The sequence below is a fragment of the Oncorhynchus keta genome, chromosome 1 (assembly GCF_023373465.1).
Source record: "Oncorhynchus keta strain PuntledgeMale-10-30-2019 chromosome 1, Oket_V2, whole genome shotgun sequence".
Classification (NCBI taxonomy): domain Eukaryota; kingdom Metazoa; phylum Chordata; class Actinopteri; order Salmoniformes; family Salmonidae; genus Oncorhynchus; species Oncorhynchus keta.
The window spans coordinates 69,170,009-69,194,538 of NC_068421.1; the positions used below are offsets into that span (position 1 = coordinate 69,170,009).

General features: G+C 45.4%; 1 protein-coding gene across 2 annotated transcripts; it reads left to right on the forward strand.

The window, feature by feature from the left end:
* Positions 1-133: 133 nt before the first annotated feature.
* Positions 134-15,951, forward strand: LOC118391992 (histone H2A deubiquitinase MYSM1-like). Of its 2 annotated transcripts, none has more exons than XM_035783580.2 (16): positions 134-273; positions 5,810-5,885; positions 5,975-6,027; positions 6,137-6,217; positions 6,346-6,430; positions 6,502-6,600; positions 6,719-7,416; positions 7,493-7,623; positions 7,747-7,847; positions 11,234-11,391; positions 11,504-11,609; positions 11,743-11,817; positions 14,054-14,242; positions 14,335-14,464; positions 14,574-14,737; positions 14,899-15,951. In XM_035783580.2, exons 1-16 carry the CDS (start codon positions 218-220, stop codon positions 15,271-15,273), a joined length of 2,577 nt encoding a protein of 858 aa, XP_035639473.1. In that variant the 5' UTR covers positions 134-217; the 3' UTR covers positions 15,274-15,951. The 2 variants fall into 2 exon arrangements, with proteins under 2 accessions (XP_035639473.1, XP_052314991.1); XM_052459031.1 differs by lacking the exon at positions 134-273 and adding an exon at positions 2,120-2,157.
* The last annotated feature ends 8,579 nt before the right edge of the window (positions 15,952-24,530 follow it).

The window sequence follows — 24,530 nt, forward strand, 5'->3', positions numbered from 1 at the left end:
TCAGTGGTAATGAAGGAGAAGAGGTTAGGAAAGCAAAATATTTTAAAAGTATTGAGTCTCAACACTCCTTGCAAATATATTCTCCACCGCTTGCATTGCCCAATGTGGAAAAGTGACTGTGTCACACTCCCACCACTTGGTGTCGATGTCGAGGAATCCTGTCATTGTTGTGAATGAGTACACTTAGCCCGTTGTTTGAAATTTGTCTGTAGCCAACATGGCGGACGACCTGGACGTTGATATCGAAGGAGACGAATATGATGCTAAATTGGGGTAAGAGCGTTTTTTAAATGTTTTATTGATGGGCCAAAAGTAATTAATATAACGTTCAAACGATATTTGGGCGATTCAGAGAACCCAAAGCCAGTTAAATTTTTAAAAAAGAACCCATTGGACACGCAAAAGACATGGCTAGCACGGTGACTATCTGCTAACGTTAGCTGATGACAACAGGTCGCTTGATCAGTAGATTAGTCTAGCTACTTAATTTAACATGTAATGGTCGCTCCCTTTGACTACCAAAACACGTCGTAGAGACAAATTTCAAAGAGATTGATGTGGCCCCAGTCATCTATCTGCCTCAGCCACATGAAACCTGACACTCATGACACGCCCACTCCACTGTCTGCTGCAGCAGCAGTTCTTTTTTGATAGAACAGGGATGCTTTTTCCCCAATTAAGCAGGAATTTCTGCTTTTCTGACATTTTTTGAAGGTTAAAAATAACCTGTTACTGAAGCAGCATCTACTTTTCCTGCTGTCCACATAAAATATGACAGAATACAGTATACAGAATACAGTGCTAGTCAGGAACTAGGAAAGTCTGACATTTCTCAACTTGACAACTGGGTGTAGTTATTACACACGTGCGTTTTGCAAGCAGCTCTTTGCAAGCACAGTGTTGTTTATGACTTCAAGCCTATGAGCCTAATGGCTGGTGTAACCGATGTGAAATGGCTAGCTAGTTAGCGGGGTGTGCGCTAATATCGTTTCAAACGTCACCCACTCTGAGACTTGGAGTAGTTATTCCCCTTGATCTGCAAGCGAAACGCTGCTTCGAGGGTGGCTGTTGTCGATGTGTTCCTGGTTCGAGCCCAGGTAGGGGCGAGGAGAGGGATGGAAGCTATGCTGTTACACTGGCAATACTAAAGTGCCTATAAGAACATCCAATAGTCAAAAGTATATGAAATACAAATGGTAGAGAGAGAAATAGTCCTATAAATACTATATTAACGATAACCTAAAACTTCTTACCTGGGAATGTTGAAGACTCATGTTAAAAGGAACCACCAGTTTTCATATGTTCTCATGTTCTGAGCAAGGATCTTAAACGTTAGCTTTCTCACATGGCACATATTGCACTTTTACTTTCTTCTCCAACACTTTGTTTTTGCATTATTTAAACCAAATTGAACACGTTTCATTATTTATTTGAGGCTATATTGATTTTATTGATGTATTATATTAAGTTAAAATAAGTGTTCATTCAGTATTGTTGTAATTGTCATTATTACATATAAATTAATCAAATCGTCCGATTAATCGTTATCTACTTTTTTTGGTCCTCCAATTATCGGTTATCGGGTTTGAAAAATCATAATCGGTTGACCTCTAGTTGAGATATGTTACTTGAACTCTGTGAAGCATTTATTTGGGCTGCAATTTCTGGTAACCCGAATGAACTTATCCTCTGCAGCAGAGGTAACTTTGGGTCTTCCTTTCCTGTGGCGGTCCTCACGAGAGCCAGTTTCATCATAGCGCTTGATTGTTTTTGCGACTGCACTTGAAGACTCCTTCAAAGTTCTGGAAATGTTCCTGATTGACTGACCTTCAAGTCTTAAATGAATGATGGACTGTCGTTTCTCTTGGCTTATTTGAGCTGTTCTTGCCATAATATGGACTTGGTCTTTTACCAAATAGGGCCATCTTCTGTGCACCAACCCTACCTTGTCACAACACACCTGATCGGCTCATTCGCATTAAGAAGGAACGAAATTCCACAAATTAACTTTTAACAAGGCACACTTGTTAATTAAAATGCATTCCAGGTGACTACCTCATGAAGCTGGTCGAGAGAATGCCAAGAGTGTGCAAAGCTGTCAAAGGCAAAGCGTGGCTACTTTGAAGAATCTAAAATGTTTTTTTTTAACACTTTTTGGTTAGTACATGATTCCATATGTGTTATTTCATAGTTGTGATGTCATTACTATTATTCTACAATCTAGAAAATAGTTTTAAAAAATAAAGAAAAACCCTTAAATGAGTAAGTGTCCAAACTTTTGACTGGTACTGTGTGTGTGTATACAGTTGAAGTCGGAAGTTTACATACACCTTAGCCAAATACATTTAAACTCAGTTTCACAATTCCTGACATTTAATCCTAGTAAAAATTCCCTGTCTTAGGTCAGTTAGGATCAGCACTTTATTTTAATAATGTGAAATGTCAGAATAATAGTAGTGATTTATTTAAGCTTTTATTTATTTAATCACATTCGCAGTGGGTCAGAAGTTTACATACACTCAATTAGTATTTGGTAGCATTGCCTTTAAATTGTTTAACCTCTTGCTCCTACCTGGCACGCAGGCGTCCCATCTAGAGATCTGGAAATGCAAATGCACTACGCTAAATGCTAATAGTACTAGTTAAAACTCAAACGTTCATTAAAATACACATGCAGGGTATTGAATTAAAGCTACACTCGTTGTGAATCCAGGCAACAAGTCAAATTTTTTAAATGCTTTTCGGCGAAAGCATGAGAAGCTATTATCTGATAGCATGTAACACCCCAAAAGACCCGCAGGGGACGTAAACAAAATAATTAGTATAGTCGTCGCTACACAAACCGCACAAATAAAATATAAAACATTCATTACCTTTGACCATCTTCTTTGTTGGCACTCCTAGATGTCCCATAATCACTATTGGGTCTTTTTTTTCCGATTAAATCGGTCCATATATAGCCTAGATATCGATCTATGAAGACTGTGTGATAAACGGGGGGAAAAAAGCATTTCATAACGTAACGTCGATTCCCTCCGGAGATCGGTTCCCTTGATTCGGTTTGACCAAGAATCAAAGCCGAATCAAATGACAAGACTCTAGACATTGTGTGGAAGCTGTAGGCACTGCAACCTCGGCCTCATTTAATTCGGTTCTTCTTGAACAATTCCTGGAAGTGGCGCATGGATATTTATTTCCATTTTCAGTGATCAGATTTTCCTGCACTTTTCGATGAAACGCATGTTCTGTTATAGTCACAGCAGTAATTTAACCAGTTTTATAAACGTCTGAGTGTTTTCTATCCACACATACTAATCATATGCATATACTATATTCCTGGCATGAGCAGCAGGGCGCTGAAATGTTGCGCGATTTTTAACAGAATGTTCGAAAAAGTAGGGGGTAAGAGTAAGAGGTTAACCTCTCTAGGAGGTGTGGGAAGGTAGCGTCCCACCTGGCCAACATCCAGTGAAATTGCAGAGCGCCAAATTCAAAAACAGAAATACTCATAAAAATTCATAAAACATACAAGTGTTATACATCAGTTTAAAAATTAACTTCTTGTTAATCCAATCACGGTGTCAGATTTCAAAAAGGCTTTACGGCGAAAGCATACCATGCGATTGATTATCTGAGAACAGCTCCCAGCAGACAAATCATTACAAACAGTTAACAGCCAAGTAGAGGAGTTACACAAGTCAGAAATAGTGCTAAAATGAATCACTTACCTTTGATGATCTTCATATGGTTGTACTCACAAGACTTTGTTTTGTTTGATGAAGTCCCTCTTTATATCCAAAAACCTCAGTTTTGTTCAGTAATCCACAGGCTAAAAGGCAGTCACAACAGGCAGACCAAAAATCAGAAAAGTATCAGTTTAGTTCGTAGAGACATGTCAAATGATGTTTATAATCAATCCTCAGGTTGTTTTTAGTCATAATCAATCATAATCAATTATATTTCAACCGGACAAAACCGCTCTCGGTCGTGCGCATGAAAAACCCCTGGGACACTGCAGTATCCACTCATTCAGAGTGGTCTTACTCCCTAATTTTTCAGAATACAAGCCTGAAACCGTTTCTAAAGACTGTTGACATCTAGTGGAAGCCGTAGGAAGTGCAATTTGAGTTCGAAGTCAATGGAATCTGTAAATGCAGTCAATAGAAAACTACAAACATAAAAAAATCCCACTTCCTGGATGGGTTTTTCTCAGGTTTTCGCCTGTCATTCAGTTCTGTTATACTCAGACAGTTTTTTTAGAAACTTTGGAGTGTTTTCAATCCAAATCTACTAATTATATGCATATCCTAGCTTCTGGGCCTGAGTAGCAGGCAGTTTACTTTGGGCAAGCTTTTCATCTGGAGGTGAAAATAGTGCCCCCTACCCTAGTGAGGTTAACTTGGTTCAAACGTTTTGGGTTGCCTTCCACAAGCTTCCCACAATAAGTTGGGTGAATTTTGTCCCATTCCTCCTTACAGAGCTGGCTGGTGTAACTGAGTCAGGTTTTAGGCCTCCTTGCTCACGCACGTTTTTTCAGTTCTGCCCACACATTTTCTATAGGATTGAGGTCAGGTCTTTGTGATTGTCACTCCAATACCTTGACTTTGTTGTCCTTAAGCCATTTTGCCACAACTTTGGAAGTACGCTTAGGGTCATTGTCCATTTGGAAGACCCATTTGCGACCAAGCTTTAACTTCTTGAGATGTTTCTTCAATAGATCCACGTAATTTTCCTGCCTCATGACACCATCTATTTTGTCAAGTGCACCTGTCCCTCCTTCAGAAAATCACCCCCACTACATGCTGCTGCCACCTCCGTGCTTCACGGTTTGGGATGGTGTTATTCGGCTTGCAAGCATCCCCCCTTTTCCTCCAAACATAATAATGGTCATTATGGCCAAAGAGATCTATTTTTGTTTCATCAGACCAGAGGACATTTTTCCAAAAAGTGCGATCTTTGTCCCCATGTGCAGTTGCAAACTGTAGTCTGTCAGTCTTTATGGCGGTTTTGGAGCAGTTGCTTCTTCCTTCTTTCAGATTATGTTGATATAGGACTCGTTTTTACTGTGGATATAGATATTTTTGTACCTGTTTCCTCCAGCATCTTCAGAAGGTCGTTTGCTGTTGTTCTGGGATCGATTTGAACTTTTCGCTTTTCATCTCTAGGAAACGGAACACATCTCCTTCCTGAGCGGTATGACGGCTGCTTGGTCCCATGGTGTTTATACTTGTGTACTGTTGTTTGTACAGATGAACGTGGTACCTTCAGATGTTTGGTAATTGCTCCCAAAGATGAACCAAACTGTGGAGCTCTACTATTTTTTTCTGAGGTCTTTTGATTTTCCCATGATGTCAAGCACTGAGGTTGAATGTAGGCCTTGAAATACATCCACAGGTACACCTCCAATTGACTCAAATGATGTCAATTAGCCTATTAGAAGCTTCTAAAGCCATGCCATCGTTTTCTGGCATTTTTAAAGCTGTTTAAAGGCGATCTTAGTGTTTGTAAACTTCTGATCCATTGGAATTGTGATGCAGTGAAATAATCTGTAAACAATTGTTGGAAAAATGACTTGTCATGCACAAAGTAGATGTCCTAACCCAACTTACCAAAACTATAGTTTAACATGAATTTTGTGGAGTGGTTGAAAAATGTGTTTTAATGACTCCAACCTAAGTGTATGTAAACTTCTGACTTTAACTGTATATGTAAAGGTGTGTATGGACTGTATATGAATAGAAAAGATGTGTACATCATTATCACATTCCTGCTAGAGTGAGAGATAATAGCTATATCACTTCTATGTCAGTGGATTTGGTGAGGGAGCAGCGCTACTCCAGAACCAGCACCCGCAGTCAGCATGGAAGAACAATACTGGAGTCTTGGTAAGAGGTGTTGCTGCCAAATCAATATGCCATGATGGAAGTACTGTGTGATGGTCTTTGTATGTGTTGACTCTCTCTCTCCCCTGTAGCCATGGGGACTAGACAGCGCCATCAGTGCAGAGAACATGCTGCTAGAGGAACAGTATCCTTCTTATAGACCACACACACCCCTGGGATAGATTTGGATGCGTTTGTGTGTCTGCCTTTCTTCATATAATATGTGTTTTAGTCCTTATTAAGCACCTTTCTAGGTATTATTTGACAGGTAAAGAGATGTCCAAGAGTGTGTGGGCCAACTCGGCTAACTGCAAGCCTAAACCCAAAGTGAAGAAGTGAGTCAGTTGTCCCATTTGTCCTTGTTTTGCTCTAAACCTCTTGTGAAAACGTTCACTTCCCACCCCTCTGATGTGTTGTGTTGTTGCCTCTGACATGATACTGTTACTGCTGTGTTTTCACCCAGGTCTCCTGCCAAGCCTTCAAGTTCAGGCTCCTCCACAGCCACTCGCTGGTCTCAGCAGGAGAAGGAGCTGTTTGAGACAGGACTGGTACGACCCTCTCTTCTCCTCTCTCCTCTCCTCACTGATTTCAGATGACACCCTACTTTTTATACCCCCAGGCTCAGTTTGGCCGTAGGTGGACTAAGATCTCCAAGCTGGTAGGCAGTCGGACCATTCTACAGGTGAAGAGCTACGCCAGACAGTACTTCAAACACAAGGTAACACTGTCCTCTAGTCGACAACTCTCCCAGCTTAGCCAACCAGGATATATTAGAGATATCCTACAGTCTCTGTCTTCTTTCACCATGTCACTCTCCCTGTCCTCTCTGCCTGCAGGCTAAATCAGAGTGCAATACTACTGCAGTGGCAACCCCTACAGCCCCCCTGGTTTTAGGCCAGGTCCCAGAAGCAGGGTCAACAGTGTTCACCTCTGGCCTGTCTGTCCCCACCCACCTGTCAGCTCTGACCAACACTGTCCGGATAGAGAAACTGGGAGATGAAGAGGAAGAGGAGGTGGACATAACTGATGACTTCAGCGATGAGGGAAGTAGTGGAGGAGAAAGAAATATTGAGGGAAATGTTGAGGACCTCCAGGCTGGAGTTAGGACTGAGACACATGAGCCTGGAGGGCCAGAGGAGCTGGACAACCATGGAGAGATCCACCAGGTGCAACCCAACCAGACACACCCCAGGCTGGAAGAGACAGATCAGGAGCAGCCTAACTGTAGCCCTCCATCTCCCCTCACAGCTCCATGCCCAGCAGAGCAGGCCCCCAGCGGACAGTTTGAGGGGGGAACTGCTGAGCCCCTGAGGGACCCAGTGGAGTCTGGAGAGGAGACAGGGGGGTCTGGGTGGCAAGAGGCAGGGGAGGAGTTTGAAGAGGAGGAGCTTACAGCCCCCGAGCAGGAAGCGGAGCTGGACCTGGCGACTATCACTGAGGAGGAGAAACAAGCTATCCCAGAATTCTTTGAGGGACGGCCATCCAAAACCCCAGAGAGATACCTGAAGATCAGGAACTACATGCTGGACCAATGGTACACACACAATCACAACCAATCAGAGACCTTAAGGTTTCACTTTCAACATGCTTTTTGTGTTTGTTTGTCTCAGGTTGAAGAGTAAGCCCAAGTACTTGAACAAGACGTCAGTGCGTCCTGGTCTGAAGAACTGTGGAGATGTCAACTGTATCGGCAGAATACACACCTACCTGGAGCTGATAGGAGGCATCAACTTCAACTGTGGTAACTAGGACTCACTACTAGTGTGATTCTCTCATTCTTTTTCACAGTCTATCTTTCTTGTTTATGCAAATCGTTCTGATTTGTCTGATCTACCTGTCTATTCTCTCCACTCTTCCCCTCCAGATCAGGCAGTGTATAACCGTCCCAGGGTGGTGGATCGTTCTAAACCCAGAGAGAGCCGAGACACTCTGGAATACCAGCTGGCCCAAAGACTACAGAGCATGGTGAGTCAACCCCTGACCTCTGTAACCTCTGACCCCCTACTGTATCCCAGACCCCTCTAGCTGGTCCAGACAATAGAGCATTGTGAGAGAACGCCTAGGTTTGTCATTTTATATTTGGTTTATTAAAGATTGAATCTACATTTAGGGAAACAGCGGCAGTTTGCCTCAGCACATTTGTTATTGTTTTGTTGATGAAATGGAGGAGAGGAGCGTCCGGCAGCGTGGGGAAAATATTTTCAGTACATATTGTGCTGTTCTATCCGTAGACATTAAAACCAGTAGATAGTAATAGCGCTGACGTCATCCACGTATCCATATGGAAAACATCCAATGGCGCATATAGCCGGAACTATTTGAATTTGAAGCGTGCCGTATTGCTGAAGGGGGCTGAATGGCACCAACAAGTCGCTAAGGATCATGGTGAAAGTGGCCGTAACTAGCAAAGGATTATGGTCGATTTAGGCGTTTTCATCCTGCCTGAGAGTCGACTCTATGCTGCCGGCCCGTGATCGATCTGTGTCAGCACGTGGTCCTGTGTGATCTCCACACCCAGCAATGCAGTAATCAGTATAGCACAAAAAGTAACACAAGGTAGAATAAAAACACAAAAAATGTCAATCAGAAGAACTCGAGAAAGTAAGAAGCTATATACAATTCCAATAATATATTTACAGTGTGCAGGGATACTGGAGTGATAGAGGTGGATACACCATATATACAGAATTATGTAGACACCCCTTCAAATGAGTGTATTCAGCTATTTCAGCCAGACCTATTGCTGACTGCTGTGTGCTCGATTTAATACACCTATCTCCATAGAATACATTGGCAGTAGAATGACCTTACTGAAGAGCTCAGTGACTTTCAACGTGGCACCGTCCTAGGATGCCACCTTTCCAAGTCTGTTCGTCAGATTTATGCCCTCCTAGAGCTGCGCCTGTCAACTGTAAGTGCTGTTATTGTGAAGTGGAAACGTATAGGATCATCAACTACTCAGCCGTGACGTGGTAGGCCACACAAGCTCACATTACAGGACCGGCAAATGCTGAAGCGTGCAGCGCATAATAATCGGTTGCATCACTCCCTACAGAGTTCCAAACTTCCTCTGGAAGCAACATTAGGACAAGAACTGTTCGTCTAGAGTGGGTTTCCATGGCCGAGCAGCTGCACACAAGCCTAAGATCACCATGTACAATGCCAAGCGTCGGCTGGAGTTGTGTAAAGTTCCCCTTCATTGGATTATGGAGCAGTGGCGAAACGCGTTCTCTGGAGTGATGAATCACGCTTCACCATCTGGCAGTCTGACGGACGAATCTGAGTTTGGCTGTAGCCCGTAGAACGCTACCTGTCCCAATGCATAGTGCCAACTTTAAAGTTTGTTTTTCATGGTTCGGGCTAGGCCCCTTAGTTCCAGTGCATGTAAATATTAACGCTACAGCATAGAATGACTGTCTAGAAAATTCTATGCTTCCAACATTGTGGCAAAGGTCTGGGGAAGGCCCTTTCCTGTTTCAGCATGACAACGCCCCCTTGCACAAAGCGAGGTCCATACAGAAATGGTTTGTCGAGATCGGTATGGAAGAACTTGACTGGCCTGCACAGAGCCCTGACCTCAACCCCATTGAACACCTTTGGGATGAATTGGAACGCCGATTTTGAGTCAGACGTAATCGCCAAACTTCAGTGCCTGACCTCACTAATTCTCTTGTGTCTGAATGGAAGCAAGCAATGTTCCACCATCTAGTGTAAAGCCTCCCCCAGAAGAGTGAGGCTGTTATAGCAGCAAAGAGGGGACCAACTCCATATTAATGCCCATGATTTTGGAATGAGATGTTCGACGAGCAGGTGTCCACATACTTTTGGTCATGTAGTGTATGGAAAGGGGTATGGTAACTCGGTATCAGGATATTTGATAAACAGAGCAGCAGCATGAATTAATATTTTATTTGAGTGTTTGTGTGCATTTGTATAGTCAGTATAAATGTGTGTGCATGTTATGTGTGTTGGAATGTGTAGAGCCCTGTGAGTGTGCATAGAGACAGTATAAAATACAATGGTCAACACAGATAGTCCATTCTGTTAGCTATTTAGCAGTCTCATGGGATAGAAGCTGTTCGGGAGCCTGCTGGTGTCAGACTTGATGCACCGTTACCGCTTGCCTTGAGGAACCAGAGGGAACAGCCTATGGCTTGATGGGGGGAGTTTTTGACCATTTTTAGGGCCTTCTTTTCACACTGCCTGATATAGAGGTCCTGGATGGCAGGGAGTGCACCCCAATGATGTACTGGGCTGTCCGCACCACCTTCTGTAGCTCCATGTGATCAAGGGCGGTGCTGTTGCCATACCAAGCAGTGATGTAGCCGGTTAAGATGTTTTCAGTAGTGCAGCTGTACGACATTTTGAAGGCCTATGCCACACCTTTTCAATGCCCTGAGGGAAGAGGCGCTGTCACTCCCTCTTCACTACTCTGCGCGTGTGAGTGCATCATTTTAAGTCCTTAGTGATTTGGACACCCAGGATCTTGAAGTTCTCGACCCGCTCCACTGTAGCCCTGTTGATGTGGATGAGGGCGTGCTTCCCCCCCCATTTCCTGTAGTCCACGATCATCTCCTTGGTCTTACTGACATTGAGGGAGAGGTTGTTGTCCTGGCACCAAACTTCCAGGTCACTGACCTCCTCCCTGTAGACTGTCTCATCGTCGCCGGGGCTCAGGCCTATAACCGTTGTGATGTCAGCAAACTTGATGATGGTGTTTGAGTCGTGCGTGGCTACGCAGTCTGGAGTGCAGGGGGGGACTGAGCACACACCCCTGTGGGGTCCTCGTGTTGATGGAGGTGATGTTGCCTACCCAAACCACCTGGTGTCGGCCTGTCAGGAAATCCAGGATCCAGTTGCAAAGGGGGGTCTTCAGTCCCAGGATCCAAAGCTTGGTGACGAGCTTGGAGGGGACAGTGGTGTTCAACCTTGCTCTGTCGTCAATGAACAGCATTCTCACATAGGTATTCCTCTTATCTAGGTGGGTTAGGGATGTATGGACTGCAATTGTGATTGCGCCATCTATGGATCTTTTGAGCGCTATGCAAATTGGAGTGGGTCTAGGGTGTCTGGGATGATGGAGTTGATGTGTGCCATAACCAGCCTTTCAAAGCACTTCATGATTACAGATGTAAGTGCTACAGGGTGGTAGTAATTGTGGTGTGAAGCCTTGAGTGTTGACCTGATTTAAAGACCTAACTCATGTCGGCCTCGGAGAGCGAGATTGCCCAGTCCTCTGGGTCGATGGGGGCCCTTACGCACGGTTCGGTGTTATTGTCGAAGCGTGCATAAAATGAGGCGTCTGTGACCTGTTATAGCTCTATAACATGTTGATTTGTTGTGTGTCGTAGCGAACCAGGAAGCGTCGTGTGAGGGACGTGTGGGGGAACTGGCGTGACGCTAAAGACCTGGAGGGACAGACATACGAGCACCTGAGTGCAGAGGAGCTAGCCCTGAGGAGAGAGATGAGGAGACCTCATAAACCCTGTAAGGTCTCCAGGCACAGAGGGTGAGTGGGTGGTGTATACTACCAATAATGTCTGTGTGTGTTGTCAACACTGAATCCTTAGAAATGTGTACTGTACATTACATGCCGTAAAAGTCTCTTTCTCCATTATCAGGTTGCTGGATCCGTTCCAGCTGATTCCGTGTCGTGTGTTTGGAAAGGAAAGGCAGGAGCCCTTTCATGTGACAGTGTGTGCCGAGGCTCTCCTCATCATGGACATGGTAGGTACACACATCTACACGTATTTAATAAAGCAACAATGTTCACACATGAACACACAGACAGAGCTATCAATGTGGGTTGTTTACCAAGGTCTTCAGGCTCAGTGTCTTTGTGTTTTGTATTTTTACCCAGCATGCCCATGTGTCGATGGGTGAAGTCATCGGGCTACTGGGAGGATCCTACAGCGAGGAAGACAACGTCCTGAAGGTGAGACGACCACCTCATGATGATGATGTTGATAAAGGAAATGCTAATAACACTAGTCTATCCTGTGTGTATCTACAGTGCATTCGGACAGTATTCGGACCCCTTGACTTTTTCCACATTTTGTTATGTTACAGCCTTATTCTAAAATGGATTAAAAAATAATAATAATCCTCAATCTACACAAAATACTGCATAATGACAAAGTGAAAACAGGTTTTTAGAAATGTTTGCAAATGTGTATATACAGTTGAAGTCTGAAGTTTCATACGGTTTTTCACAATTCCTGACATTTAATCCTAGTAAAAAATTCCCTGTATTAGGTCAGGTAGGATCACCACTTTTATTTTTAGAATGTGAAATGTCAGAATAATAGTAGAGAGAATGATTGATTTATTTCAGCTTTTATTTATTTCATCACATTCCCAGTGGGTCAGAAGTTTACATACACTTAATTAGTATTTGGTAGCATTGCCTTTAAATTGTTTAACTTGGGTCAAATGTTTCGGGTAGCCTTCCACAAGCTTCCCACAATAAGTTGGGTGAATTTTGGCCCATTCCTCCTGACAGAGCTGGTGTAACTGAGTCAGGTTTGTAGGCCTTACTGCTCGCACGCGCTTTTCAGTTCTGCCCACAAATTTTCTATAGGTTTGAGGTCAGGGTTTTGGGATGGCCACTCCAATACCTTGACTTTGTTGTCCTTAAGCCATTTTGCCACAACTTTGGAAGTATGCTTGGGGTCAGTGTCCATTTGGAAGACCCATTTGCGACCAAGCTTTAACTTCCTGACTGATGTCTTGAGATGTTGCTTCAATATATCCACATAATTGTCCCTCCTCATGATGCCATCTATTTTGTGAAGTGCACCAGTCCCTCCTGCAGCAACGCACCCCCACAACATGATGCTTCCACCCCCGTGCTTCACAGTTGGGATGGTGTTCTTCGGCTTGCAAGCATCCCCCCTTTTCCTCCAAACATAACAATGGTCATTATGGCCAAACAGTTTTATTTTTGTTTCATCAGACCAGAGGACGTTTCTCCAAAAACTACGCACAGGTCTGGGGAAGGGTACCAAAGAATGTCTGCAGCATTGAAGGTCCCCCAGAACACAGTGGCCTTCATCATTCTTAAATGGAAGAAGTTTGGAACCACCAAGACTCTTCCTAGAGCTGGCCGCTCGGTCAAACTGAGCAATCTGGGGAGACAGGCTTTGGTCAGGGAGGTGACGAAGAACTTTGTCACTCTGACAGAGATCCGGAGTTCCTCTGTGGAGATGGGAGAACCTTCCAGAAGGACAATCATCTCTGCAGCACTCCACCAATCAGGCCTTTATGATAGTGGCCAGATGGAAGCCACTCCTCAGTAAAAGGCACATGACAGCCAACTTGGAGTTTGCCAAAATGCACTTAAAGGACTCTGACCATGAGAAACAAGATTCTCTTGTCTGATGAAACCAAGATTGAACTCTTTGGCCTGAATGCCAAGTGTCACGTCTGGAGGAAACCTGGCACCGCTTATCACCTGGCCAATACCATCCCTACGGTAAAGCATGGTGGTGGCGGCATCATGCTGTGGGTATGTTTTTCAGCGGCAGGGACTGGGAGACTACTCAGGATCAAGGGAAAGATGAACGGAGCAAAGTACGGAGAGATCCTTTTTGAAAACCTGCCCCAGAGTGCTCAGGACCTCAGACTGGGGTGAAGGTTCACCTTCCAACAGGAAAACGACCCTAAGCACACAGCCAAGACAACGCAGGAGTGGCTTCGGATAAGTCTTTGAATGTCCTTGAGTGGCCGAGCCAGAGCCCAGACTTGAACCCGATCGATCATCTCCGGAATTAACTGAAAATAGCTGTGCAGCAACGCTCCCAATCCAACCTTACAGAGCTTGAGAGGATCTGCAGAGAAGAATGGGAGGAACTGCCTAAATACAGGTGTGCCAAGCTTGTAGCGTCATACCCAAGAAGACCCAAGGCTGTAATTGCTGCCAAAGGTGCTTCAACAAAGTACTGAGTAAAGGGTCTGAATATTTATGTTTAAAAGTAATTTCATTTTTCTTATTTGCAAACATTTCTTAAAACCTGTTTTTGCTTTGTCATTATGGTGTATTGAGTGTAAATTGGTAAGGACAAAAACAATTTAATAAATTTTAGAATAAGGCTGTAACGTAACAAAATGTGGAAAAAGTCAAGGGGTCTGAATAATTTCCAAATGCACTGTGTGTGTCGTCTATGTGCTAGATTGTTGCAGCGGAGCCGTGTAACAGTGTGAGTACAGGTCTGCAGTGTGAGATGGACCCTTTGTCTCAGACTCAGGCCTGTGAGCTGTTGTCTAGCCTGGGCTTGGCTGTCGTGGGATGGTACCACTCTCACCCCACCTTCCACCCAAACCCCTCTATACGGGATATACACACACAGGACCAGTTCCAGGTGCGTGTGTGTGTGCGCGTGTGTGTGCGCGTGTGTGTGCGCGTGTGTGTGTGTGTGTGTGAGAAACTGTGTTCTGACTCTCTTTCTCTCAGAGTTATTTCTCTCGAGGCGGAGCCCCGTTTATTGGGATGATTGTGAGTCCGTTTGACCCTGCTAACCCCTCCCCCCGCTCCCAAACCACCTGCCTGATGGTCAGAGAGGATCAAGGACCAGGACCACAGAGTATGACACACACCTCTTAACATGACCCCTTTCACAACCTCTAATCAACTTGGTAGAAAAATAGTTTGAGTGTGCATATTTATCCTCTACCTCTCTCCTTCTGTCTCAGAGCTGCCCTACAGGTTTGACTACCAGTGTTCACAGCAGCAGCCTGACTGGAGCCAGCTGATGAGGAGGGCAGAGTGGATTATCCACAAGTATAAACACGCCCACGGCAGTGTCCAGATGGACAGGCCGTTCCGCAGGGACTCTCATCTCACCTGTCTGGAGAAGGTAGGTCACCTTGTCTCTATTCACTCTCTTACCCTGTTTCATATTGCTGTGTCACCCCTCTCTGCTGTCTGAGTTTTTTTTTCTCTATCATCCCTGCCTCACTTCCATCTCTTAACATCTTGCTCTCTTTCTCCTCCCTGTCACACCCTCTCTCTATCTAGATGATGTCATCATTGGGGAGGTATCTGGAGCCCCTGCTAGAGGAGGAGGGAGACCACTTCCTCTCCCAGATCCACACTCTGTTCCTGTCACACTTTGTTGCTGAGAAACCAAGAGGCGAGGATGAGGGCGAAACCGCTGACTCCTCAGATCCAAACAACACCCATGCCTTCTTCCCCTTCACTCAGCCAATCAACATCAGAGGAACAGATGACACAGGAACAAAGGAAAACTGGCAGAATGAATCGGTCTCGCCCATTGATAGTATAGAAACGCCTAATATAGAAACCACTAACTCACACACAGCTAACCAAGAGAACTTACATCCAATGCAGTTTGGTTCTGTGTTGTTAACTGGTCATGATTATCTATTCTGAATCTAATAGATTTCTCTATATATCCAGTTTGTAATGCAGTTGAAACAATAACAAAGCGTTTTCCCCTGTTTGGGTAAAAAGCTGGGGGATGGGGCTGGAGATATGTAACCCCTCACAGACACAGCTATAGATGCAAGGACTGACCATCCATGATATAAAAATGATTGTTTCAACCATGTTTTGGAGCTATATAGTGTTTGTTTAAAAACATTGTAGTAAAACAAGTGTATATTTTGGGTTCTGATGGGATACAACAGTTCAAGAATCAATGGGTACATATAAATCATTTATCTTTCCAAAAATGAATGAACCTCCAGATTGCCCTTTTAACCCCTTGTGTGGTGTTCATGTTTTGATTATTCACCCAATGTTCACCGGTCTGATGGACCCACAACATTACTGGGTTTTTAAAACAATTCAGCCATAACAATTTATGTAAAAATACTTACTACTTAGATGTTGACTTAAATTAGTAACAAGCAATATAGACAGCATACATGGTTAATATAGACAGCATACATGGTTAATATAGACAGCATACATGGTTAATATAGACAGCATATATGGTTAATATAGACAGCATATATGGTTAATATTTGCCATTTACCTCTGCTAGATCACATTTATCAATAAAAATGTTTTTTTTTTTTTTTTTTACCAAAATAAATGATCAAGACATGGGTGAAATAAATCATGTTTATTTTGAGCAAATATAAATGAAACAGGGTGGTTTTCATCACTATTGATGTTTATTGCTTTGAACTGAACAAATTGGAAGGACACATTTTACGGAAACGTTAAGAGCCCAATTGAACACAAATGAAGTCCGGTCTACACACCACACGAGGGACAGTTTTTACATGTGTAATGTGTCTTCCTGTCCTTGTTGCTATCGTCTGCAGTCTAGAAAATGACTAACATCTCACTCACTCACATATATAGTTACAGCAGGTAGGAGAGTCAGACACATGCAACATCACTCACACTTCTGGTATTGGAATTGTTGGTTCTGTGGGTCGGGCGGATGGTGCACCAGCATCCACCTCACGATGGCTGCAGAAGCTGGGGTTCTTGGAATATGTTGCCGCCTCTAGATTTGAGGTCTTACCAATACCTTGCCCAGCTCCTCGAGAAAGAGCTGTCTCCTCTGGAGTATCTCTGTTCCAATCTGGGTTCAACGCCATCCAGATGACAAACGCGTTGTACGCTGAGATGTCCAAGATGTTGAATATCACAACTGACCAGTGTAACGTTATTCTTCTGCAGCTGTAGCCAGTCACCAGCTTGTCTAAATTGTCCACCTCTCCATTTGTGTCATTGTAATCCAATATGATTTCTGTTTTTTGATGTTCCTGGCCACAGATTCTCCCATCCCTATGCAGCGTACTCATGAGTACCACATTTTTGCCTTTCTTTGGCACATAGGACACTAGGGACGTGTCGGCTGTCAACACAAATTTAGAGGAATTGATTGGCCTGTTCCGTGTATTCAACTGCTGAGGTTGCTTGTTTTTTCCCCATACTTCCTACCATTGTCAGCTTCCTCTTGAGGAGCTCCTATCCCAGCTTGTGCTACGTAAAAAAAGTAATTGCATGTGATGTTGTGGCCACGGAGTCTCTATCATGCCCAGGACAACCTCCATCCCTTAGTTCTCAGGGACTCCCCTCCATCTGGCTTCTCTGTATACACCTGCAAGTTCCACACATGATGAAGCAGCATCACAGGCAGCCCAACCTTTATTCCATATTTTGCGGGTCTAGTTGGTATGTACTGCCTGAAGGGGCAGCGGCCCCTAAATGGCTTAAGCTGCTCATCAACAGTAACATTGGGCCCATGGTTGTAGTACAGGGGAAGGCGGTCCACCCACTTGTTCCACACTGACCTGATTGCAGCTCGCTTCTCTCAAATCAAATTTTATTTGTCACATACACATGGTTAGCAGATGTTAATGCGAGTGTAGCGAAATGCTTGTGCTTCTAGTTCCGACAATGCAGTGATAACCAACAAGTAATCTAACTAACAATTCCAAAACTACTGTCTTATACACAGTGTAAGGGGATAAAGAATATGTACATAAGGATATATGAATGAGTGATTGTACAGAGCAGCATACAGTAGATGGTATCGAGTACAGTATATACATATGAGATGAGTATGTAGACAAAGTAAACAAAGTGGCATAGTTAAAGTGGCTAGTGATACATGTATTACATAAGGATGCAGTCGATGATGTAGAGTACAGTATATACGTATGCATATGAGATGAATAATGTAGGGTAAGTAACATTATATAAGGTAGCATTGTTTAAAGTGGCTAGTGATATATTTACATAATTTCCCATCAATTCCCATTATTAAAGTGGCTGGAGTTGAGTCAGTGTCAATGACTGGCTGTTTAACAGTCTGATGGCCTTGAGATAGAAGCTGTTTTTCAGTCTCTCGGTCCCAGCTTTGATGCACCTGTACTGACCTCGCCTTCTGGATGATAGCGGGGTGAACAGGCAGTGGTTCGGGTGGTTGATGTCCTTGATGATCTTTATGGCCTTCCTGTAACATCGGGTGGTGTAGGTGTCCTGGAGGGCAGGTAGTTTGCCCCCGGTGATGCGTTGTGCAGACCTCACTACCCTCTGGAGAGCCTTACGGTTGAGGGCGGAGCAGTTGCCGTACCAGGCGGTGATACAGCCCGCCAGGATGCTCTCGATTGTGCATCTGTAGAAGTTTGTGAGTGCTTTTGGTGACAAGCCAAATTTCTTCAGCCTCCTGAGGTTGAAGAGGCGCTGCTGCGCCTTCTTCACGACGCTGTCAGTGTGAGTGGACCAATTCAGTTTGTCTGTGATGTGTATGCCGAGGAACTTAAAACTTGCTACCCTCTCCACTACTGTTCCATCGATGTGGATAGGGGGGTGTTCCCTCTGCTGTTTCCTGAAGTCCACAATCATCTCCTTAGTTTTGTTGACGTTGAGTGTGAGGTTATTTTCATGACACCACACTCCGAGGGCCCTCACCTCCTCCCTGTAGGCCGTCTCGTCGTTGTTGGTAATCAAGCCTACCACTGTTGTGTCGTCCGCAAACTTGATGTTGGAGGCATGCGTGGCCACGCAGTCGTGGGTGAACAGGGAGTACAGGAGAGTGCTCAGAATGCACCCTTGTGGGGCCCCCGTGTTGAGGATCAGCGGGGAGGAGATGTTGTTGCCTACCCTCACCACCTGGGGGCGGCCCGTCAGGAAGTCCAGTACCCAGTTGCACAGGGCGGGGTCGAGACCCAGGGTCTCGAGCTTGATGACGAGCTTGGAGGGTACTATGGTGTTGAATGCCGAGCTGTAGTCGATGAACAGCATTCTCACATAGGTATTCCTCTTGTCCAGGTGGGTTAGGGCAATGTGCAGTGTGGTTGAGATTGCATCGTCTGTGGACCTATTTGGGCGGTAAGCAAATTGGAGTGGGTCTAGGGTGTCAGGTAGGGTGGAGGTGATATGGTCCTTGACTAGTCTCTCAAAGCACTTCATGATGACGGAAGTGAGTGCTACGGGGCGGTAGTCGTTTAGCTCAGTTACCTTAGCTTTCTTGGGAACAGGAACAATGGTGGCCCTCTTGAAGCATGTGGGAACAGCAGACTGGTATAGGGATTGATTGAATATGTCCGTAAACACACCGGCCAGCTGGTCTGCGCATGCTCTGAGGACGCGGCTGGGGATGCCGTCTGGGCCTGCAGCCTTGCGAGGGTTAGTTGCAGGCCGTGTAAGTGGCACTGTATTGTCCTCAAAGCGGGCAAAAAAGTTATTTCGTCTGCCTGGGAGCAAGACATCCTGGTCCGTGACTGGGCTGGGTTTCTTCTTGTAGTCCGTGATTGACTGTAGACCCTGCCACATGCCTCTTGTGTCTGAGCCGTTGAATTGAGATTCCACTTTGTCTCTGTACTGACGCTTAGCTTGTTTAATAGCCTTGCGGAGGGAATAGCTGCACTGTTTGTATTCGGTCATATTGCCAGACACCTTGCCCTGATTAAAAGCAGTGGTTCGCGCTTTCAGTTTCATGCGAATGCTGCCATCAATCCACGGTTTCTGGTTAGGGAATGTTTTTATCGTTGCTATGGGAACGACATCTTCAACGCACGTTCTATTGAACTCGCACACCGAATCAGCGTATTCGTCAATATTTTTATCTGACGCAATACGAAACATGTCCCAGTCCACGTGATGGAAGCAGTCTTGGAGTGTGGAGTCAGCTTGGTCGGACCAGCGTTGGACAGACCTCAGCGTGGGAGCCTCTTGTTTGAGTTTCTGCCTGTAGGCAGGGATCAACAAAATGGAGTCGTGGTCAGCCTTTCCGAAAGGGGGGCGGGGCAGGGCCTTATATGCGTTGCGGAAGTTACAGTAACAATGATCCAAGGTTTTACCACCCCTGGTTGCGCAATCGATATGCTGATAAAATTTAGAGAATCTTGTTTTCAGATTAGCTTTGTTAAAATCCCCAGCTACAATGAATGCAGCCTCCGGATAAATGGTTTCCAGTTTGCAAAGAGTTAAATAAAGTTCGTTCAGAGCCATCGATGTGTCTGCTTGGGGGGGATTTATACGGCTGTGATTATAATCGAAGAGAATTCTCTTGGAAGATAATGCGGTCTACATTTGATTGTGAGGAATTCTAAATCAGGTGAACAGAAGGATTTGAGTTCCTGTATGTTTCCTTCGTCACACCATGTCTCGTTAGTCATGAGGCATACGCCCCCGCCACTCTTCTTACCAGAAAGATGTTTGTTTCTGTCGGCGCGATGCGTGGAGAAACCCGTTGGCTGCACCGCATCGGATAGCGTCTTCCCAGTAAGCCATGTTTCCGTGAAGCAGAGAACGTTGCAGTCTCTGATGTCCCTCTGGAATGCTACCCTTGCTCGGATTTCGTCAACCTTGTTGTCAAGAGACTGGACATTGGCAAGAAGAATGCTGGGGAGTGGTGCGCGATGTGTCCTTGTTCGGAGTCTGACCAGAAGACCGCTACGTTTCCCTCTTTTTCTGAGTCGTTTTCTTGGGTCGCTGCATGCGATCCATTCCGTTGTCCTGTTTGTAAGGCAGAACACAGGATCCACGTCGCGGAAAACATATTCTTGGTCGTACTGATGGTGAGTTGACGCTGATCTTATATTCAGTAGTTCTTCTCGACCGTATGTAATGAAACTTAAGATGACCTGGGGTACTAATGTAAGAAATAACACGTAAAAAAAAAAACTGCATAGTTTCCTAGGAACGCGAAAGAAGGCGGCCATCTCTGTCGGCGCCGGAAATCTGCTGCCGAGCTGGTCTGGTGTCTCGGTTATCGAAGTGGATAATCCTGGAAAGAATGTGGAATTTTCCCAGAGACATTGTTGCACGGAAAAGTTCTCAGCCAGTTTCTGCATCCCACAGGGATTCTGTGAATTCCCCATTGGATCTAAAAACACCAGCAATGATAAGAACCCCAAAGTATGCATGTAAATGATTTTGGTACATCTCCTTCCATCTCACGTCTTCCCTCCAAATTAGTGCCGTCCAGAATGATTTTCTGATGGTGTCTTGGATGAACAGTTCAAAATAAGACTTTATAACCTGCATAAGAGTAACCGCCATCCGCGTCAGGCCTGCTGTTTTTAGTGTCCCCGTCTCCAGTAGTACTGCATGGTGTTTTTAGTGTCCCCGTCTCCAATAGTACTGCATGGTGTTTTTAGTGTCCCCGTCTACAGTAGTACTGCATGGTGTTTTTAGTGTCCCCGTCTCCAATAGTACTGCATGGTGTTTTTAGTGTCCCCGTCTCCAGTAGTACTGCATGGTGTTTTTAGTGTCCCCGTCTCCAATAGTACTGCATGGTGTTTTTAGTGTCCCCGTCTCCAGTAGTACTGCATGGTGTTTTTAGTGTCCCCGTCTCCAGTAGTACTGCATGGTGTTTTTAGTGTCCCCGTCTCTAGTAGTACTGCATGGTGATTTTGGTGTCCCCGTCTCCAGTAGTACTGGGTGGTGTTTTTAGTGTCCCCGTCTCCAGTAGTACTACATGGTGTTTCTGGTGTCCCCGTCTCTAGTAGTACTGCATGGTGATTTTGGTGTCCCCGTCTCCAGTAGTACTGGGTGGTGTTTTTAGTGTCCCCGTCTCCAGTAGTACTGCATGGTGTTTTTAGTGTCCCCGTCTCCAGTAGTACTGCATGGTGTTTTTAGTGTCCCTGTCTCCAGTAGTACTGCATGGTGTTTTTGGTGTCCCCGTCTCCAGTAGTACTGGGTGGTGTTTTTAGTGTCCCCGTCTCCAGTAGTACTGCATGGTGTTTCTGGTGTCCCTGTCTCCAGTAGTACTGCATGGTGTTTCTGGTGTCCCTGTCTCCAGTAGTACTACATGGTGTTTCTGGTGTCCATGTCTCCAGTAGTACTAAATAGTGTTTCTGGTGTCCATGTCTCCATTAGTACTAAATGGTGTTTCTGGTGTCCCTGTCTCCAGTAGTACTAAATGGTGTTTCTGGTGTCCCTGTCTCCAGTAGTACTGCATGGTGTTTCTGGTGTCCCTGTCTCCAGTAGTACTGCATGGTGTTTCTGGTGTCCATGTCTCCATTAGTACTAAATGGTGTTTCTGGTGTCCCTGTCTCCAGTAGTACTAAATGGTGTTTCTGGTGTCCCTGTCTCCAGTAGTACTGCATGGTGTTTCTGGTGTCCCTGTCTCCAGTAGTACTGCATGGTGTTTCTGGTGTCCCTGTCTCCAGTAGTACCACATGGTGTTTCTGGTGTCCCTGTCTCCAGTAGTACTGCATGGTGTTTCTGGTGTCCCTGTCTCCAGTAGTACCACATGGTGTTTCTGGTGTCCCTGTCTCCAGTAGTACTGCATGGTGTTTCTGGTGTCCCTGTCTCCAGTAGTACTACATGGTGTTTCTGGTGTCCCTGTCTCCAGTAGTACTGCATGGTGTTTCTGGTGTCCCTGTCTCCAATAATACTGCATGGTGTTTCTGGTGTCCATGTCTCCAGTAGTACTGCATGGTTTTTCTGGTGTCCCTGTCTCCAGTATTACCACATGGTGTTTCTGGTGTCCCTGTCTCCAGTAGTACTGCATGGTGTTTCTGGTGTCCCTGTCTCCAGTAGTACTACATGGTGTTTCTGGTGTCCCTGTCTCCAGTAGTACTGCATGGTGTTTCTGGTGTCCCTGTCTCCAGTAGTACTACATGGTGTTTCTGGTGTCCCTGTCTCCAGTAGTACTGCATGGTGTTTCTGGTGTCCCTGTCTCCAGTAGTACTAAATGGTGTTTCTGGTGTCCATGTCTCCAGTAGTACTAAATGGTGTTTCTGGTGTCCCTGTCTCCAGTAGTACTGCATGGTGTTTCTGGTGTCCCTGTCTCCAGTAGTACTACATGGTGTTTCTGGTGTCCCTGTCTCCAGTAGTACTGCATGGTGTTTCTGGTGTCCCTGTCTCCAGTAGTACTACATGGTGTTTCTGGTGTCCCTGTCTCCAGTAGTACTGCATGGTGTTTCTGGTGTCCCTGTCTCCAGTAGTACTGCATGGTGTTTCTGGTGTGCCTGTCTCCAGTAGTACTGCATGGTGTTTCTGGTGTCCCTGTCTCCAGTAGTACCACATGGTGTTTCTGGTGTCCCTGTCTCCAGTAGTACTGCATGGTGTTTCTGGTGTCCCTGTCTCCAGTAGTACCGCATGGTGTTTCTGGTGTCCATGTCTCCAGTAGTACTAAATGGTGTTTCTGGTGTCCCTGTCTCCAGTAGTACTACATGGTGTTTCTGGTGTCCCTGTCTCCAGTAGTACTGCATGGTGTTTCTGGTGTCCCTGTCTCCAGTAGTACTGCATGGTGTTTCTGGTGTCCCTGTCTCCAGTAGTGCTGCATGGTGTTTCTGGTGTGCCTGTCTCCAGTAGAACTGCATGGTGTTTCTGGTGTCCCTGTCTCCAGTAGTACCACATGGTGTTTCTGGTGTCCCTGTCTCCAGTAGTACTACATGGTGTTTCTGGTGTCCCTGTCTCCAGTAGTACTACATGGTGTTTCTGGTGTCCATGTCTCCAGTAGTACTGCATGGTGTTTCTGGTGTCCCTGTCTCCAGTAGTACTGCATGGTGTTTCTGGTGTCCCTGTCTCCAGTAGTACTGCATGGTGTTTCTGGTGTCCCTGTCTCCAGTAGTACTACATGGTGTTTCTGGTGTCCCTGCCTCCAGTAGTACTACATGGTGTTTCTGGTGTCCCTGTCTCCAGTAGTACTGCATGGTGTTTCTGGTGTCCCTGTCTCCAGTAGTACTACATGGTGTTTCTGGTGTCCCTGTCTCTAGTAGTACTGCATGGTGTTTCTGGTGTCCCTGTCTCCAGTAGTACTGCATGGTGTTTCTGGTGTCCATGTCTCCAGTAGTACTACATGGTGTTTCTGGTGTCCATGTCTCCAGTAGTACTACATGGTGTTTCTGGTGTCCCTGTCTCCAGTAGTACTACATGGTGTTTCTGGTGTCCCCGTCTCCAGTATTACCACATGGTGTTTCTGGTGTCCCTGTCTCCAGTAGTACTGCATGGTGTTTCTGGTGTCCCTGTCTCCAGTAGTACTACATGGTGTTTCTGGTGTCCCTGTCTCCAGTAGTACTGCATGGTGTTTCTGGTGTCCCTGTCTCCAGTAGTACTACATTGTGTTTCTGGTGTCCCTGTCTCCAGTAGTACTGCATGGTGTTTCTGGTGTCCCTGTCTCCAGTAGTACTAAATGGTGTTTCTGGTGTCCATGTCTCCAGTAGTACTAAATGGTGTTTCTGGTGTCCCTGTCTCCAGTAGTACTGCATGGTGTTTCTGGTGTCCCTGTCTCCAGTAGTACTACATGGTGTTTCTGGTGTCCCTGTCTCCAGTAGTACTGCATGGTGTTTCTGGTGTCCCTGTCTCCAGTAGTACTACATGGTGTTTCTGGTGTCCCTGTCTCCAGTAGTACTGCATGGTGTTTCTGGTGTCCCTGTCTCCAGTAGTACTGCATGGTGTTTCTGGTGTGCCTGTCTCCAGTAGTACTGCATGGTGTTTCTGGTGTCCCTGTCTCCAGTAGTACCACATGGTGTTTCTGGTGTCCCTGTCTCCAGTAGTACTGCATGGTGTTTCTGGTGTCCCTGTCTCCAGTAGTACCACATGGTGTTTCTGTGTCCATGTCTCCAGTAGTACTAAATGGTGTTTCTGGTGTCCCTGTCTCCAGTAGTACTACATGGTGTTTCTGGTGTCCCTGTCTCCAGTAGTACTGCATGGTGTTTCTGGTGTCCCTGTCTCCAGTAGTACTGCATGGTGTTTCTGGTGTCCCT

Coding starts and splice junctions, on each gene's coding strand:
- LOC118391992 (XM_035783580.2), top strand. CDS start 218: ATGGCGGACGACCTGGACGTTGATATCGAAGGAGACGAATATGATGCT. Junction 5,886..5,974: donor AGAACAATACTGGAGTCTTG/GTAAGAGGTGTT, acceptor TCTCCCCTGTAG/CCATGGGGACTAGACAGCGC. Junction 6,218..6,345: donor CCTAAACCCAAAGTGAAGAA/GTGAGTCAGTTG, acceptor GTTTTCACCCAG/GTCTCCTGCCAAGCCTTCAA.